This window comes from Mytilus californianus, unplaced genomic scaffold (assembly GCF_021869535.1).
Source record: "Mytilus californianus isolate M0D057914Y unplaced genomic scaffold, xbMytCali1.0.p SCAF_2, whole genome shotgun sequence".
Lineage (NCBI taxonomy): Eukaryota > Metazoa > Mollusca > Bivalvia > Mytilida > Mytilidae > Mytilus > Mytilus californianus.
Window position 1 is genome coordinate 121001553 of NW_026262668.1, and position 16728 is coordinate 121018280.

Genomic DNA, 16728 nt, shown 5'->3' on the forward strand with positions numbered 1-16728 from the left:
TGTTATAATTTCTCTCGATTTTCTGTTTGTTGACCATGTTTGCTATCATAGTTTCTCAAAAAAACAAACACTAAAAATTGGTAAAAATTGTCTTTCATTGACAATAACTCCTGTAAGGAGTTGTCAGATAATTTTGGTAACAGTAGAAAGTCGGTAGATTTTCTCGTTCTATTATAAGTTTCAAGACATTAGACAACTAATTGCATTTACTATCATGTTCTATTTCAAGCCGGACAACAGATGCAACATGAACTAATAAACTGTTGACACAGAGATCTGTCTCGCCTGTCAGCATTAAATTCAGAAAAAGACAATCTGATGGACAGCAACATTACTTATTAATTCAGTCGCTGGACCATGAACTAGTGGGCAGGGCCTGAAAATGGTCTACAAACTGAAATGTGAAGACAGTAATATTACTTTATAGAAAGTATCGTTGTCTACTGTATGTAGTTCCTATCAATCTTACTTAAGCAGAAAACTTAACATTGAAAATTGCTTATTAATTCAAAGTCACTGGACCATATCCTAGGGTGCAGGGCCTCAAAATAGTTGTCAAAGTGATATGTACTGATAGTAATGCAACTTCATACAAAATATCATTGATGTATCACAAGTAGATCCTATCAAACTAATTTGAGCAGAAAACTTAACATTGAAAATTGCTAATCAATTCAAAGTCACTGGACCATGACCTAGGGGGCAGCGCCTCAAAATAGTCATCAAACTGATTTAGATAGGAAATATGTCTTTCTGTTAGTAATTTACGTTCTTGCTTTCTATTCATGACATCACAAATAGCATTCATTTTAATTTTCCACAATTAATTCAATGAAAACGGATAAATTTCCATTGATTTTTTTGGACAGGAAACATAGAGAGCATGTGTCAACAACAAAGATCTTTTCACAAAATGTTTGTTTTAACATTTTACATATCTGACTTGAATATTTAGTTTGTTGACGCCTGCACTCCAGTTTCCTAGGCCTTAATTTGGTTGAAATCCAGACAATTTTGTCAAAATCCCTATTCTCGGTCTATTTTGGATGCAAAAAACATGGACAAAAAAGTTCTATTTAACTTTCTAACATGTCTTTTCATCAGCTTAGAACATTTTTTATCTTGAAACATTGAACTTAATAATCAGGCCCAAATATTGCCCTTACCAAACTTACTCCTTTGCAGGTATCTATTTTTTTTTTAATTTAATCATATTTCTATTCATATGAACAAAATATGTGGGATATAAACAATAAGACAGCAACCCATTTACAAAATAGTCAATAAGCTTTTCAGTTATTATGCGATTGAATTTTATAATGTACCTACTCATATTTATAATATATTGTTTCCATTACAAATAGATTAAAAAAAGGACAAACTTGATGAATATGAGAAAATTGTCAAGCTTTCAGATCATCGGTTTATAAATCTTAAATGACATAAAGTGTTGAAATTTGACTCACCGACATAAATGTGCCAATATTTTCCTTCACAAAAGGAATTACTTGTCCAAGATTGAAACGGTCACCATTAGTAACAAATTCCCATAGGGACTGTAAATTCATGAAGTCTGCTGGAATAACCTGAAACTCAGTGGTCATCTGCTGTGTGTTACTACTAGCATTCTGTAAAATAAAATCATTTTACCGTTTACCTCAGCTAAGGGACACAACTCTTAAAAATCTACGGTATGCTAGTGTCAACTATTTTCATAGATCATTTGATTCTGTTTCACATGAATGGTTAAAAAAGTATTGATGAAGGTGACTATTACAAACATTACTGTTTTGAAGAGTTTTTTTCCTTTACACCAGCCCTTCCACTTAGGTTGCTGGCATATTGATTGATTTATTATTTTGTTCTTTGGTATCATCAACATACAAAAATTACAGAGCTGAAACATTAAGAAAATACAAGTATTTACACATTGTAACACATTTACATATGATGCAAAAATACTTATAAGAATAGTGGACACCATATTTGGAAATTCCATATTTGCATATATCAGTATTTGTTTACATACATAATCTTTGAAATACTTCTATCTGCCTATAATGTGGGATGAGACAGGTATGGCAAAATAAGTGATGTACACCGTTAATAAAATATTGTTAGTCTAAGTGCCTTAATTCAGTAAAAAGATGTTCATCAGAAATGAAACAAGAGTGCACACGCTGAAATGTCTCGCCTTCTTTACTAATCATTGATATTATGTTGATATTCCTAAATATAAAGCTTTATTACAACTTTCACATAAACTTAACATTAACCAAATAAACTAAACATTGACCAATGAACCATGAAAATGAGGTCAAGGTCAGATGAACCATGCTAGGCAGGCATGTACAGCTAACAATTCCTCCATACAACAAATATAGTTGACCTATTGCTTATAGTTTAAGAAAAACAGACCAAAACACAAAAACTTAACACTGAGCAATGAACCTTGAAAATGAGGTCAAGGTCAAATAAAACCTGTGAGACTAACATATAGATAATAAAATATTTCCATACACCAAATATAGTTGAACTATTGCATATAGTATTAGAAGAAAGACCAAAACTCAAAAAACTTAACTTTGACCACTGAACCATGAAAATGAGGTCAAGGTCAGATGACACCTGCCAGCTAGACATGTACACCTTACAATCATTCCATACACCAAATATAGTAGACCTATTGCATACAGTATAAGAAAAACAGACCAAAACACAAAAACTTAACTATAACCACAGAACCATGAAAATGAGGTGAAGGTCAGATGACACCTGCCAGTTGGACATGTACACCTTACAGTCCTTCCATACACCGAATATACTAGACCTATTGCTTATAGTATCTGAGATATTGACTTGACCACCAAAACTTTACCTTGTTCACTGATCCATGAAATGAGGTCAAGGTCAAGTGAAAACTGTCTGACGGGCATGAGGACCTTGCAAGGTATGCACATACCAAATATAGTTATCCTATCACTTATAATAAGAGAGAATTTAACATTACAAAAAATCTTAACTTTTTTTTCAAGTAAATTTTTTTTCATGAAAATGAGGTCAAGGACATTGGAAATGTGACTGACAGAAACTTCGTAACATGAGGCATCCATATACAAAGTATGAAGCATCCAAATCTTCCACCTTCTAAAATATAAAGCTTTTAAGAAGTTAGCTAACGCTGCCGCCGCCGGATCACTATCCCTATGTTGAGCTTTCTGCGACAAAAGTCGCAGGCTCGACAATAAAACCATCAATATATGCTTATACGCAAAAGATCAGCTCAATAGGCATAAGGGAAAAAGTCCAGACAACTGTTGATTTTGGCAATGATGAAGTGAAGGGATGGAAAGATGAAAGGGCAGACATAATTAACACTATATGTCCCTCCCAATAAAATCTCACAGCAAATATATTCAAGTGTTAAAGATTTGTAATAACTAATAATAACTATAGGCTTTTCTGGGAGGAGTTTCTTCTGTCATTTTCAGAAGGCAGCATTTTAAAAAACGTTTCTGATCAGCCATAAATATCCTTCACTTTGTCTCTGTATAAATAATTACATTACCTTTTATCTAAACAAAATTACCTTGGAATACATTGCTTTGTTCTGTGCTTGTTCACTAATAAATTCTTAAATTAGTCTAAGCTCTTCTTGTTTATAAAAAATAGATATTAAAGAATACTCTCCAAAGTTACATTATTCACCATAACCATCATACATCGTTGTCCAGTGTTGGTAGTAAATAAAAGGTCATAAAATTAATAAAATACTTAATGGTATTAATTTATACAAAAGCCATGCCATAAATTTTTTTATTTTACTTATTTTATCAAAATGACTGTCCTGTCTTATTTTCCTGTATATATCAAAACATTTTAATAGTTTTGCGGACTGTCAATCCATTCATTTTTCTTTTTCCAAATTTAATATTTTCTTCAATAGAAAAGTGTAAATGTTACCATTTTGCTATTGCTATTTCTGTTCAAAATGAATACTGAATTAACAAGAAAGTAATACACTCATCATAGATACCAGGATTAAACTTTTGTATGCCTCACACACTTTTAGTCTACCAAAGACTCATCAGTAACGCTCGATTCAAAAAAGGCCAAATAAAGTACGAAGTTGAAGAGCAATGATATATATAATGAAAGTTAAAACTTGATTTTCTATGGCTATATATCTATACTTAATATTAAAAAGTCTACTTAAGAACAGAAATGACAGATTATTATTTAGACAGCTGTAATGAAATTATAGTGATAATAATAAAAAGTGCTTTAGATACGAAGAAAAGAAAGATTAAAAATACTACACTACACACTGGACATGATGTTTTCACCACATCTCACCACAAACTTTCAAATCTTACCGCTCGGTATAACCAAAGTCTTGTATCTGAAATCTGTTATTACATAAGGACAAAGTTAATAAACTGTTTACACAGAGATATGTCTCGCCTTTTTTGTAATTTTGATAATGCAAATGTTGAAATTAAAATAGCAATACTTTAACATGTAAGTTATGCAAATATACAAAGTCAATGAACCATGACTGAAGGTACATGGCTAAACAATCTCCATGGAAATGAGATGTGCCAATGCTAATACAACTGCATACCAAATACCATTGACTTATCATAAGTCGTTCCCTTTAAACAAACCTAAACACAAACATTAACTTGTAAACTATGTAAAAGTTTCAAAGTCAATGAACCATGATGAGGGGGTGGGGCTATATAATCTCCATGGAAATGAGACTAGCAAATGCCAATAAATTTGCATACTTAATATCATTGACTTAACATTAGTGGTTCATCTTATCACAAACTAATACATATAAACTAAGCAAAAGTTTCAAAGTCAATAGACCATGACTGAGGGGGCGGGCCAAATATTCTCCATGGAAATGAGATGAGCTAATGCTTATACAACTGCATACCAATTAACATTGGCCTTCCACTAATGGTTCCCCTTGAACTGACCTAATCACAAACTAATACATGTAAACTAAGCAAAAGTTTTAAAGTCAATAGACCATGACTGAGGGGGCGGGGCCAAATAATCTCCAAGGAAATGATATATGCCAATGCTTATAAGACTGCATACCAAATATCATTGACCTACCACTAGTGGTTCCCCATAAACTGACCTAATCACAAACTTATACATGTAAACTAAGCAAAAGTTTCAAAGTCAATAGACCATGACAGAGGGGGCAGGGCCAAATAAACTACATGGAAATAAGATGTGCCAATGCTAATACAACTCATACCAAATATCATTGACCTTCCACTAGTGGTTCACCATAAACTAGACCTAATCACATACTTATACATTGTTGACGCCGACACCGGAAACAGCATACCTATGTCTCGCTTTTTGACTCTGTCAAAGCGAGACAAAAAACATGCAACTACCTATAACTATCTACAACTATATTTACCACTACTTTTTGTAGTTATTTTTAACTAAACTGTTAAACTTTAATAAAGAATACAATTTTACTACATTGAAGCAAAATGTCAAGTACATGTACTGCATCAAAGTATACATTTTTGGTACCCTTAATTTCACATATTTCAAATATCTTAAGAATTCATACTATCATTGTTCATTTCATTGCCATAAAAATTATAATTTTTTTAATTTAAGTCCACAAGATATAAGTATTTCATTTCATCATATGGTTATCATGTTAATAAGTATATACTAAGATGGGACAAAGAAAGGTTTATGCTTCAACTAAAAAATGTCAAGGTTGCAGCTTTTTGTAACATTATTTTTAAGATATTTGATAAAACCTAAATGTGTATTTTTCTAGACCCACTTAGTAGAATGAACCAAAAGGAGGGAAGTCTGTTACATACCTATGAGACAAGACAATCCTGAAATTCTGATATTATTCATAATTTTTGTTTTTGTTTTACAATGCTTTTTGAATTGGGTGTTTCAATAAATATACAAGTAATCTTAAAGTTCTAACATATATATTTGAAGAATTTAAAATATGTATACAAAAAAACAAACTATTCCAATGTATTACATATTGGTAAAAGAATCATAGAAAAGATAGTTAATGTGGAAATGAAATACCAATTTGTGGAACACTGATGGTACTTTATTTTACTTTCAAATTTAAATCAATGTCAATCTGATAGCAAAAAAAAAAAAAATGAATTATTTTGATGATTATCCAAAAACTAATACTTTTGCAGTAAAAGCTTAGAAAATCCATATGTACATAATCACCACAAGATATACTTCAAACTTACATTGGAGCTATTCTAAAATAAAAAAATACATGAAAAATAACTTAATGAATATTTCCCTAGCATTCAGTTGTATAAAATAGGAAGATAAATAATACACAAACATATGTAGCATAATTTAAAAAAAAGTGGGGTTTAGGACTGAAGACACTATCAATGAATTGAATTCTAATTTAAACATTTTGATATTAACATATAACAACCAAGCATAAAGCTAATCTAAACATTGCATACAAACATGTTAATTGTATCCTAGTAATTCAAACAATCAGTTGAAAGAAAGCAGATATCTAATTTTGCTACAAAAATTAATAATTTTGAAACATATTTTGAACGAACAGTTTATTTGGTTGATGTCCAGTGAGTCTGAAAATGTTAATATGTCAGTGCCAAGATTTATTAGTACTTGTTTTGAAATAAGAGAAAATTTGCATTCCATAAAATAAATATCCATGTAGTAGTGATGTAGTTTATGTTTTATGTATTAGAGAGGGTTAATATTGTATTTTATTTATTTTCAAACACCATCTGATATGGAGTATAGTTATTTATTCATTTATTTTCAATGTAATACATCTTAAAAATTACTGTCTAATTAATACTATATATATATATATGTATATGCTCGGAAACGGGCCCTTTAATTGGATTCAATAAAATATTCTTATTCTTATTGTGGGTGGAAAATGTGGAAGGCATGAAAGTGCAAAAAATATTTACATGAGAGGAGCACTTCATACAGTCAAACACCTTGCTAAATTATTTAGTTGGTACTGGCATGTGGTCTATATTTGCAGATCTAAAGACCATTTGAAAAATTGACAAAAATATATGTATACCTGTATATCTATTTCATGATCTTACATTTAACTATAAATTGATATTTGCAAACATAGAAAAACAGTTACCATTAAGTTTTACAAATAATGAATCATTTATTGAAAATTTATGGCAAAGTTTTACAAGAGAAAAATTCCAATGATATATTAATTTATGAACATACAACATAAAACATATTTATTGAAGTCTTTCATAAAAGACTTATTTATATAAGGCTAAAAATAATTACACCCTCTTCCTCCATTTTTCTCATTATACACAATAAACAGCTTTGTCATGAGCACATCATATCATATGTCATATCATATGTCCATCCCCCTTATTTGGACAATAAAAGTCCCATTAACTCAATAACAACAAACAAGTTGGTAATTTTTGCAGCTTGTAAATTTGTTAACTAATGCATATGATAAGGTGAAAAAGAATGGACTTTGCATAAGATACACCAAAAACTAGTTACAATTGAAAATATTAAAGAGAAACTGTTTTTAAGAAACCAAACATAGTATACCAATTTCATAAAAATCCAAGGTCAACTTCAGTTATCATATTTCAATTAAAAAGAAATAACATTGGAAGTACATTGGAAGTACAAATCTAAAAATCTTAAAAGTCAAACCAGACTTTGCCTTTTTGGAACAAAAAACAGTGAATAAATTACATGATTCAATAAAGTAAACTGAACTTAACCAGGGAAGTGTTCCAAATTGTCAAATTTTTAACAAATAAAGTTTCATATTTCTTACAATGCCATATATCTGAAGATCCTCAAAACCAAGAGAGAACATGCCTGTACAGAAACACATTTTGTAAAAACTCCTTAAAGGCTAAATAAGTCAAACTTGAGTTATCATGACATATACATGTTTTGTACTTCAAATTGTTGTTGTCTACATACATATCAAAATCACTTGAAGTTAGTATCAAATTCTACGACTACATTGCCAATTTTCCACTGACCTGAGTCCTAAAAATGGATCTGCTCTCAATAGAGCTGTAACACACTGCAAAAACAGTTTTTTCTTGTTGGTTGTAGGGTGTTTATAAAAATTTTACAATGGTAACTTATACTGAAGTCTGGTATTTGCAGATCTTAATTGGAGAAATATACTGATAACAATAGTAACAATATACATTTTCTAACAGTACTGTAGTTGAAGAGTTGCCATCATCAATTTTGATTTGACTGTTGCAAATATCCGTTTTAATCTTAATTGCAATGCACAACCAAACTCACTTAATTAACTTGACAAGCAGACTAGCCAGACTTTTGTTGAAGATGTAGGAGAACTCAAACTTCATAACTAACCATAAATTATCCAGGATAAACTGTAAATTAAATAATTTAAGATCACATCAATCTAATAAAATTTGAATTCACCAACTATTCAGCAGCTAGTTCTAGAGAAAACTCAATGGCATTTTTAGGATAAATAATGATAAATATCATAATAGGAGTAATTCATCATGTACAATTAATTTTTGGATATAATAATTAAAATTCTCAAAAATCAAAGAATGAAAACAGCTTCAAAACAGTTGATATACACTGCATAACATGTACAATGTTATATATACATACCCTGGCCAGCCAGTTTTCATACAAATTGTCCCATACTTCTAACACTTGGTTTTCTAGCTGTGTATTATTACTTGTGGCTTTTTCACCGTCTACAAGGTCACGGACCTAAAGTAAAAATACTGGACCTGTATTCTTTACTTTTTTCAATTATGAACTTAATAATGCATTAATATATTATATTTCAGCTTGAAAATATTTTAAAAAGCACTAGTGATAGCTTTTAGAAACTGATATGGACATGTATTTTTGTCAGTTGAGGTGGTTTTTTTACATTAATACATTAATACAATGGAGCTGACAAAAATAATACATTAAGCGATATGCTATGAGTATCTGAACTTCTGAAAAATCCAGTACAGCATACAGCTGCTATTTCAATCTTAATAAAAGAACAGAGTTCCAATGTTCCCCGCATTGCACATTTGCACATATTTGATATTTCCAAGGGGCATAACTCTTTTAAAAAAAGTCGATTGTCCACCATTATAAAACTTGTCCGAGATATTGCTGATATTAACCTATAGTATAAGTTTTATAAAAATCTGGCAAAAATTGTACCTGTGAGAGCGCTAACGAGGCCATTTTCCATAAATTTAATATTTCCAAGGGGCATAACACTTTTAAAAAAAGTCGATCGTCCACCATTATAGAACTTGTCCGAGATATTGCTGATATCAACCTATAGTATAAGTTTTATAACAAGAGTGCACACGCTGAAATGTCTTGCCTTCTTTACTGACCATTGATTTTATGTTGATAGTCCTAAATATAAAGCTTTACAAAAAGTATCACATAAACTTTACATGATCCAAGAAAATGAGTTCAAGATCAGATAAACCAAACCGGAAATACATGTACACCTTACAATCATTCAATTCACCAAATATAGTTGACCTATTGCTTATAGTTTCTAAGAAACAGACTTAAACAGGAAAACTAAACATTGACCAATGAACCATGAAAATAAGGTCAAGGTCAGATGAACCATGCCAGACAAACATGTACACCTTACAATCAATCTATGCATTAAATATAGTTGACCTATTGCTTATAGTATCCAAGAAACAAACTTAACCAGGAAATCTTAACATTGACCAATGAACCATGAAAATGAGGTCAAGGTCAGATGATACCTGCCTTACAGACATATACACCTTACAATCATTCCATACAACAAATATAGTTGACCTATTGGTTATAGTTTAAGAGAAACAGGCCAAATCACAACAAGAGTGCACACGCTGAAATGTCTCGCCTTCTTTACTAATCATTGATATTATGTTGATAGTCCTAAATATAAAGCTTTATTACAACTGTCACATAAAATTAACATTAACCAAGTAAACTAAACATTGACCAATGAACCATGAAAATGAGGTCAATGTCAGATGAACCATGCTAGGCAGGCATGTTCAGCTAACAATTCTTCCATACAACAAATACAGTTGACCTATTGCTTATAGTTTAAGAAAAACAGACCAAAACACAAAAACTTAACAGTGAGCAATGAACCTTGAAAATGAGGTCAAGGTCAAATAAAACCTGCGTGACTGACAAATAGATCATAAAATATTTCCATACACCAAATATAGTTGAAATATTGCATAAAGTATTAGAAAAAAAGACCAAAACTCAAAAACTTAACTTTGACCACTGAACCATGAAAATGAGGTCAAGGTCAGATGACACCTGCCCGCTAGACATGTACACCTTACAATCATTCCATATACCAAATATAGAAGATCTATTGCTTATAGTATCTGATATATGGACTTGACCACGAAAACTTAACCTTGTTCACTGATCCATGAAATGAGGTTGAGGTCAGATGAATATTGTCTGATGGGCATGAGGACCTTGCAAGGTAAGCACATTTTAAATATATTTATCCTATTACTCATAATAAGAGAGAAATTAACATTACAAAAAATCTTAACTTTTTTTTCAAGTTGTCACTGAAGCATGAAAATGAGGTCAAGGACAATGGACATATGACAGACGGAAACTTCATAACATAAGGCATCTATATACAAAGTATGAAGCATCTAGGTCTTCCACCTTGGAAAATATAAAGCTTTTAAGAAGTTAGCTAACGGCGCTGCCGCAGCCGGATCACTATCCCTATGTCGAGCTTTCTGCGACAAAAATCTGGCAAGAATTGTACCCGTGAGAGCGCTAACGAGGCCATTTTCCATAAATTTAATATTTCTGAGGGCATAACTCTATTAAAAAAAGTGGATCGTCCACCATTATAAAACTTGTCCAAGATATTGCTGATATTTACCCATAGTATAAGTTTTATAAAAATCTGGCAAGAATTGTACCTGTGAGAGCGCTAACAAGAACGGACAGACGGACACATGGACGGACGCCAGGTATTTCCATGTCCCCCGCAACGGGTTACACGGGGGACAACAATGAACAACTTTAATTATTTGAGTTATATCAGAGAATTCTGAATTCAACATAATACTTTTGTATAGGAAAAAAACCCTGAAAATTTTTGTTTGTTTATTACCGAACAAGTTTGGCAAAGAAAGTTTGTTCAGAATTGACTAATAGTACTCTCCTACGACCCCTATGCTATGCATTAACAAGAGAAATATTAAAAATTCCCACCTTAGATGCTATCCAGTTCCTTCCATACAGATAAGCATTCCCTACCATTGAGTCCATAGCTTTTTGCATTTCTTCTCCATCTGGCAACCAGCTACAATCATAAAACATGATAAGAATCTAGGAATATTTTTATTATGGCCTCATGAACATTTCATTGTATGTTTACACAAATCTAATTTCCATATGGAATTGTAATTACTTAATTTCCTCATTGTTTTCAAACTTTACTGCTGTGTTCATAAACTATACTGAAATGTTCATGACTTACGAGTATTTTTACTAGTAAGATTTTTTGTGAAATTAGTCTCAGAACCTTTTCATTTTTACAAATGTCTAGAATGAAACTCAAACATCAAACGGTGTATAAGTGAACCAATAAACCTTGGAAAAATTTATTTGATTACCAAATTTATAGCCTCGAAGAATTTCACATTCTTGTTTTTTCTATAAATGCACTTAAGTTTGGGCATATTTTCAAGTAGATAGTGATGGGATATTATAAATTTAAAAAGTTTGTAGTTGGCATATTTTCAAATGGATAGTGATGGAATATTATACATTTTCAATTCAAAAAGTTTGTAGTGAGCATAGTAGCTTAGAATACAATATTGTTATCTACATTTTAATGAAACAACTGACAGAAAAAAACGTCAAATCATACATATAAAATCTGTCATACGTCATTTGCGCTTGCACGTAAGTTTTCATAGCATCCATTGTGAATTGATGCCATGAAAATTGGTGACCTTATCCAATCAAAATGAACGTTACAAATGATGTTGCATTAGAATTGTAGTTGGTATATTTTCAAATGGATAGTGATGGGATATCATCATTTTGAATTGTAGTTGGTATATATTTAAATGGATAGTGATGGGATATTATACATTTTGAATTGTAGTTGGTACATATTTAAATGGATAGTGATGGGATATTATACATTTTGAATTGTAGTTGGTACATATTTAAATGGATAGTGATGGGATATTATACATTTTGAATTGTAGTTGGTACATATTTAAATGGATAGTGATGGGATATTATACATTTTGAATTGTAGTTGGTATATTTTTAAATGGATAGTGATGGGATATTATCATTTTGAATTGTAGTTGGTATATTTTTAAATGGATAGTGATGGGATATGGAAGTTTGTTCTTTATCCACACTTACTGATATGCATTCAATGACATATTATTCCTGTAAGTTATATAATAAGTAAAAATGGTTCTTGCAAAAAAGTCTACTTTTTTTAAAAGGTAAAACAGCATATTATTGAAAGGCTGTGACTTAGATTTCAATTATGATCATTCAACATATATTTCTTTTTTTGTCCCTTTCTGTTCTCTTTTGCATTGATGTTGGAATAAAAACTATAAAAAAATATATTAACAGTCTAGGCTAGGTGTAACTTCTTAACTGTACATGTGACATAACTACAGTGATGTCATAAGGGAGATTTACAAAATTTTAACAAAAAAATGACTATTTTCAGGTATGTTTTGGCTAGAGTAAATGTGTAGACTAAAAAGATTTTGCGAGCAAGTAGATAATCACAAAATACACTTCCCAATCTAAGTATCTTTTTTGAAAAGGGTTATGCTACATACTGCTTCTCTGCATGAAATTCATAGTGTCAAGATTTAGTGTAATTTTGCTGTTTTATGAAACATACTGTCATTTCACAGCTGTCTACACCAAGAAAAAGAAATAGTTTTCAGAAAAATAGCAATTGAGTATATAAATTTGGAAATAATGGGTGCCCTTCAGACCACTTAAACACTCGAAACTCAGACTACATCACAACTGGGCTTGACCATATGTTAATATTACCTTGTAATTTCAGGATGAAGAGTGTTGTTGAATAAATTACTTGTCATTTGTGCAAGGTGCATGCTTTCTTGTTGAACCTTAAAAAAAGATGAGGGTTACATCAATAATTCAGGTTGGAATAAATTATTGCCAAAATCTAGTTGGTTTACAGTATTTATCTAAATTCACCACTCTTTTAAACAATTTTAATAGCATACTACTCTGGCCTTTGTTAGTCTTGTAAGGTTTTTTATTTTAGTTCATTTATATGTTTTGGAGTTTAGTATGACGTCCATTTTCACTGAACTAGTACACATTTTTATTTAGGGGCCATCTGAGGCCTGCCTCCGGGTGCGGGATTTTCTCGCTGGGTTGAAGACCCATTGGTGGCCTTCAACTGTTATCTGTTCTTTGGTCGGGTTGTTGACTCTTAGACATATTCCCCATTTCCATTCTCAATTTTATAACTTATTGGTAACTTACCTGTGCTGCACAGAACACAGTAACTAGAATGGTTCCTACTAACAATAACAGTATAAACAGGATACTAGTAGCTTTATCCAATGATAGTTCCAAAATTCTTATGATCTACAAAAACATGTTTTCTAATATGACACTCTTCTTTGTAAACAAAGCCATGTTTATATTTCAACAAAACATAAGGTACACATGGTTGACATCCCAATTGAATTTTAGAGTAAGTTGTAATTTGAACAACCCTGTTGATCACATACACAAAATTTTGTAACTTGAATATCTGAGTATATATTTCATTGATAAATTTCTTGAAATGATCCAGGAATTTGGCAGGAAAGGATGTAAAAATTATTGTGCTCAGTGTACTATGTTTTTCTTTATATATCAGAGGTAGTGATAAAGTCTGGAAAATTGTCAGCCACATAAGGTTTTTGATTGCATGAATGGAATCTTGACCCCAAAAAGTAAGTCTTTATGCATTTGCACACTTGAAATTGTGAAACACCTTTAAAACCATGTTTGCTTTAAATAGAAAATTACTGCCTTGTGAACATGCCTAATAGATCCACTTTGAACACAAAAATTCTGATTTTTCCTATAAAAATTGAAATATTCATGACAATCATGTTTTTTCTAGATTTAAACACAGGCATTTTTTTCTCTCCATTTTTTTAACTTTACCCGAACAATGCCACCAGTGCAAAAATCATCAATAAAATCCCAATGAAATTTTTTTTTATTATACAACATATCATATGAATAGGACTCAGACATATTATTTACTGAAATGTTCATTAGGAAAAAAGCAACTTTTAAATAGTTTGATCAGAAACTAGCCACATTGTTTTACATTAAAAATAAATTACATTTAGTTTGAATTTATAGAATACATTTATGAAACATCTTTAACAAATTGTAAATCTTGTTCATTTAAGAAGCTTTATTTACCTTAGCATCACCCCTTTTAATCAAAAGGAAAAGTCCACAAATCCATCTAGGTGCCAGAGCATCCTTTCTCTTCTTCAACCATTCCTCTGCTTTTCCTTTCAATAGTTTCACCTTATCTCCCAAGATACCTTCACTACTTAATTGGTATCCTGCAAAAACAAATTCAATACACCCAGTTCAACTATGGCTCTAACAATTTTAACTAGGGGCTCCCAACAGCCTGAATAGCCCATTCTGGCAATATTAGTGTTTTGATATTCATCTTTACCTTTATTGCAATCAGTTATGTTTGCTAATTTGTAGATCTTTTATAGCTGATCATTTTCTACTTTCTCTCTATATTCTAGTTTGAAAAATGCAAAAAATGGTAAAAGCTGTCAGGTAAGGGCAATAACTCCTATTAGGAATCAATTGATGATTTTGTTCAAGTTCATTTATTTATTTGTAGGTCTTGTAAATTTTGTTTCTTACAGTTTCTCTCTGTCTACTATAGATTTCAAGATAATTGCAAAAAATGCATAATTCAGGAAATCATTATTTACAGGCAATTACTTCTTTAAGGAATCAATCAAAAATTTCCTTTATTTGTTAATTTTATCTTTCAGATAGTTTCCTCCTGTTTTACAGTTTCTTTCTATCTATTAAAATTTTGAATATTATTCAATATATTATAGTTTCAATAAAATAGTCAAAAACTTTTTTTTTTTAAACAAGAGTGCACACACTGAAATGTCTGGACTCTTTTACTTATCATTGATTTCATGTTGAAAGTCTGTAACATGAAGACTTTACCTCATAAACTTAACATTATCAATGTTCCATGAAAATGAGGTCATGGTCTAATGAACCATGCCAGACAGACATGTACAATCATGCCATACACCAAATATAGTGGTCCTATTGCTAATAGTACCCAAGAAAGAGATCAAACCACAAAATCTTAACATTAACCAAAGAACCATGAAAATGAGGTCAAGGTCATATGACTCCTGCCAGACAGACATGCACACTTTACAATCATTCCATACACCAAATAAAGTTGACCTATTGATTATAGTATCTGATAAACTTTTCAAGTAGTCACTGAACCATGAAAATGAGGTCAAGGACAATGGACATATGACAGACAGAAACTTCATAACATAAGGCATCTATATACAAAGTAATGAATCATCAAGGTCTTCTACCTTCTGAAATATTAATCTTTCAAGTAATTAGTTAACGCCCAAACAGCCGGATTACTATCCCTATGTCTCGCATTCTGCAACAGAAGTTGTAGGTGAGACAAAAATTGTTCTTTCAGGACATAAACTCCTATAACAAGTTGATTGATAGTCATGTCGACTTATTTGTAGGGTTTTTTTTCTGATCAATTTTGCAGTTTACACTATCTCTGTTTCTATTTATGTTTCCAAGACAGTAACCAAAAAAGGAATTAATATAAATTGTAGTTATTAAGATAATTGACAAAAACGTAAAAATGAAGAAAAAAAAATCATCATTTAATGGCAATAACTATTTTAAGGAGTTGTTCAATTTTTTTTCTTGAGATGAAAAGTAGGCGGATCTTGACATTCAAAGCACTTTTGCCTCAGACTTTTATGGTTGGATTTGTTTCAGTTGTCATGATTGTTTCAGAGTATAAACTAAAACATATATTTTCTAAAAATAAAATCTGTCTCTTTTGAATCTATGTCATCTTCTTGTCATGTAAAATTTACAGCCACATAAATCAGAATATTCTCCAACTAAGTTTGAAATGTTAATTTATAATACCTAAAAATTTGAACAGCCACATAATGAATCCAATGGGTAAAAGTAACTGTAATATCCACATGTTCATCCATAGTCTAGTCAAGATTAACATCCAAAATAATATCAGAAAGTAGTTGTCACTTCCAGAACCTTTTGTCTCCACAGAAACAGAAGGTTTACGTTTGTCTGGTTCCTTGGAAGGTGGTACTTGTTTGGTTGTTACTTCAGATGTCTGAGGTTTGGTTTCTACAGGTTCTGGTATTTCTTTTAAATCTTTTTTCAAAAAAACATTCAGCTTAGATGTTATCTTCTTTTCATACTTTTGTTGTGGTGAGGCAGTGCTAATTAATTTTACTGGTAGACTACTTGGTTTCTTTAATTCTGTTTCTAAGAAAACAATTAAAATTAGTATACTTATGA

The 16728-nt window shown here is 31.1% G+C and overlaps 1 protein-coding gene across 2 annotated transcripts in view; it reads right to left on the reverse strand.

Annotated features, from left to right (window-relative positions):
• Positions 1-16728, reverse strand: part of LOC127728685 (transmembrane protein 245-like) — a 53842-nt gene that overhangs the window by 30538 nt on the left and 6576 nt on the right. For both annotated transcript variants that reach the window (XM_052236296.1, XM_052236295.1), the window contains exons 4-10: positions 16330-16695; positions 14554-14702; positions 13612-13716; positions 13150-13226; positions 11317-11407; positions 8698-8802; positions 1467-1628 (exon numbers count right to left, since the gene is read on the reverse strand). In XM_052236296.1, the coding sequence (XP_052092256.1) occupies positions 1467-1628; positions 8698-8802; positions 11317-11407; positions 13150-13226; positions 13612-13716; positions 14554-14702; positions 16330-16695 (1055 nt within the window). The remainder of the gene's footprint in view (positions 1-1466; positions 1629-8697; positions 8803-11316; positions 11408-13149; positions 13227-13611; positions 13717-14553; positions 14703-16329; positions 16696-16728) is intronic.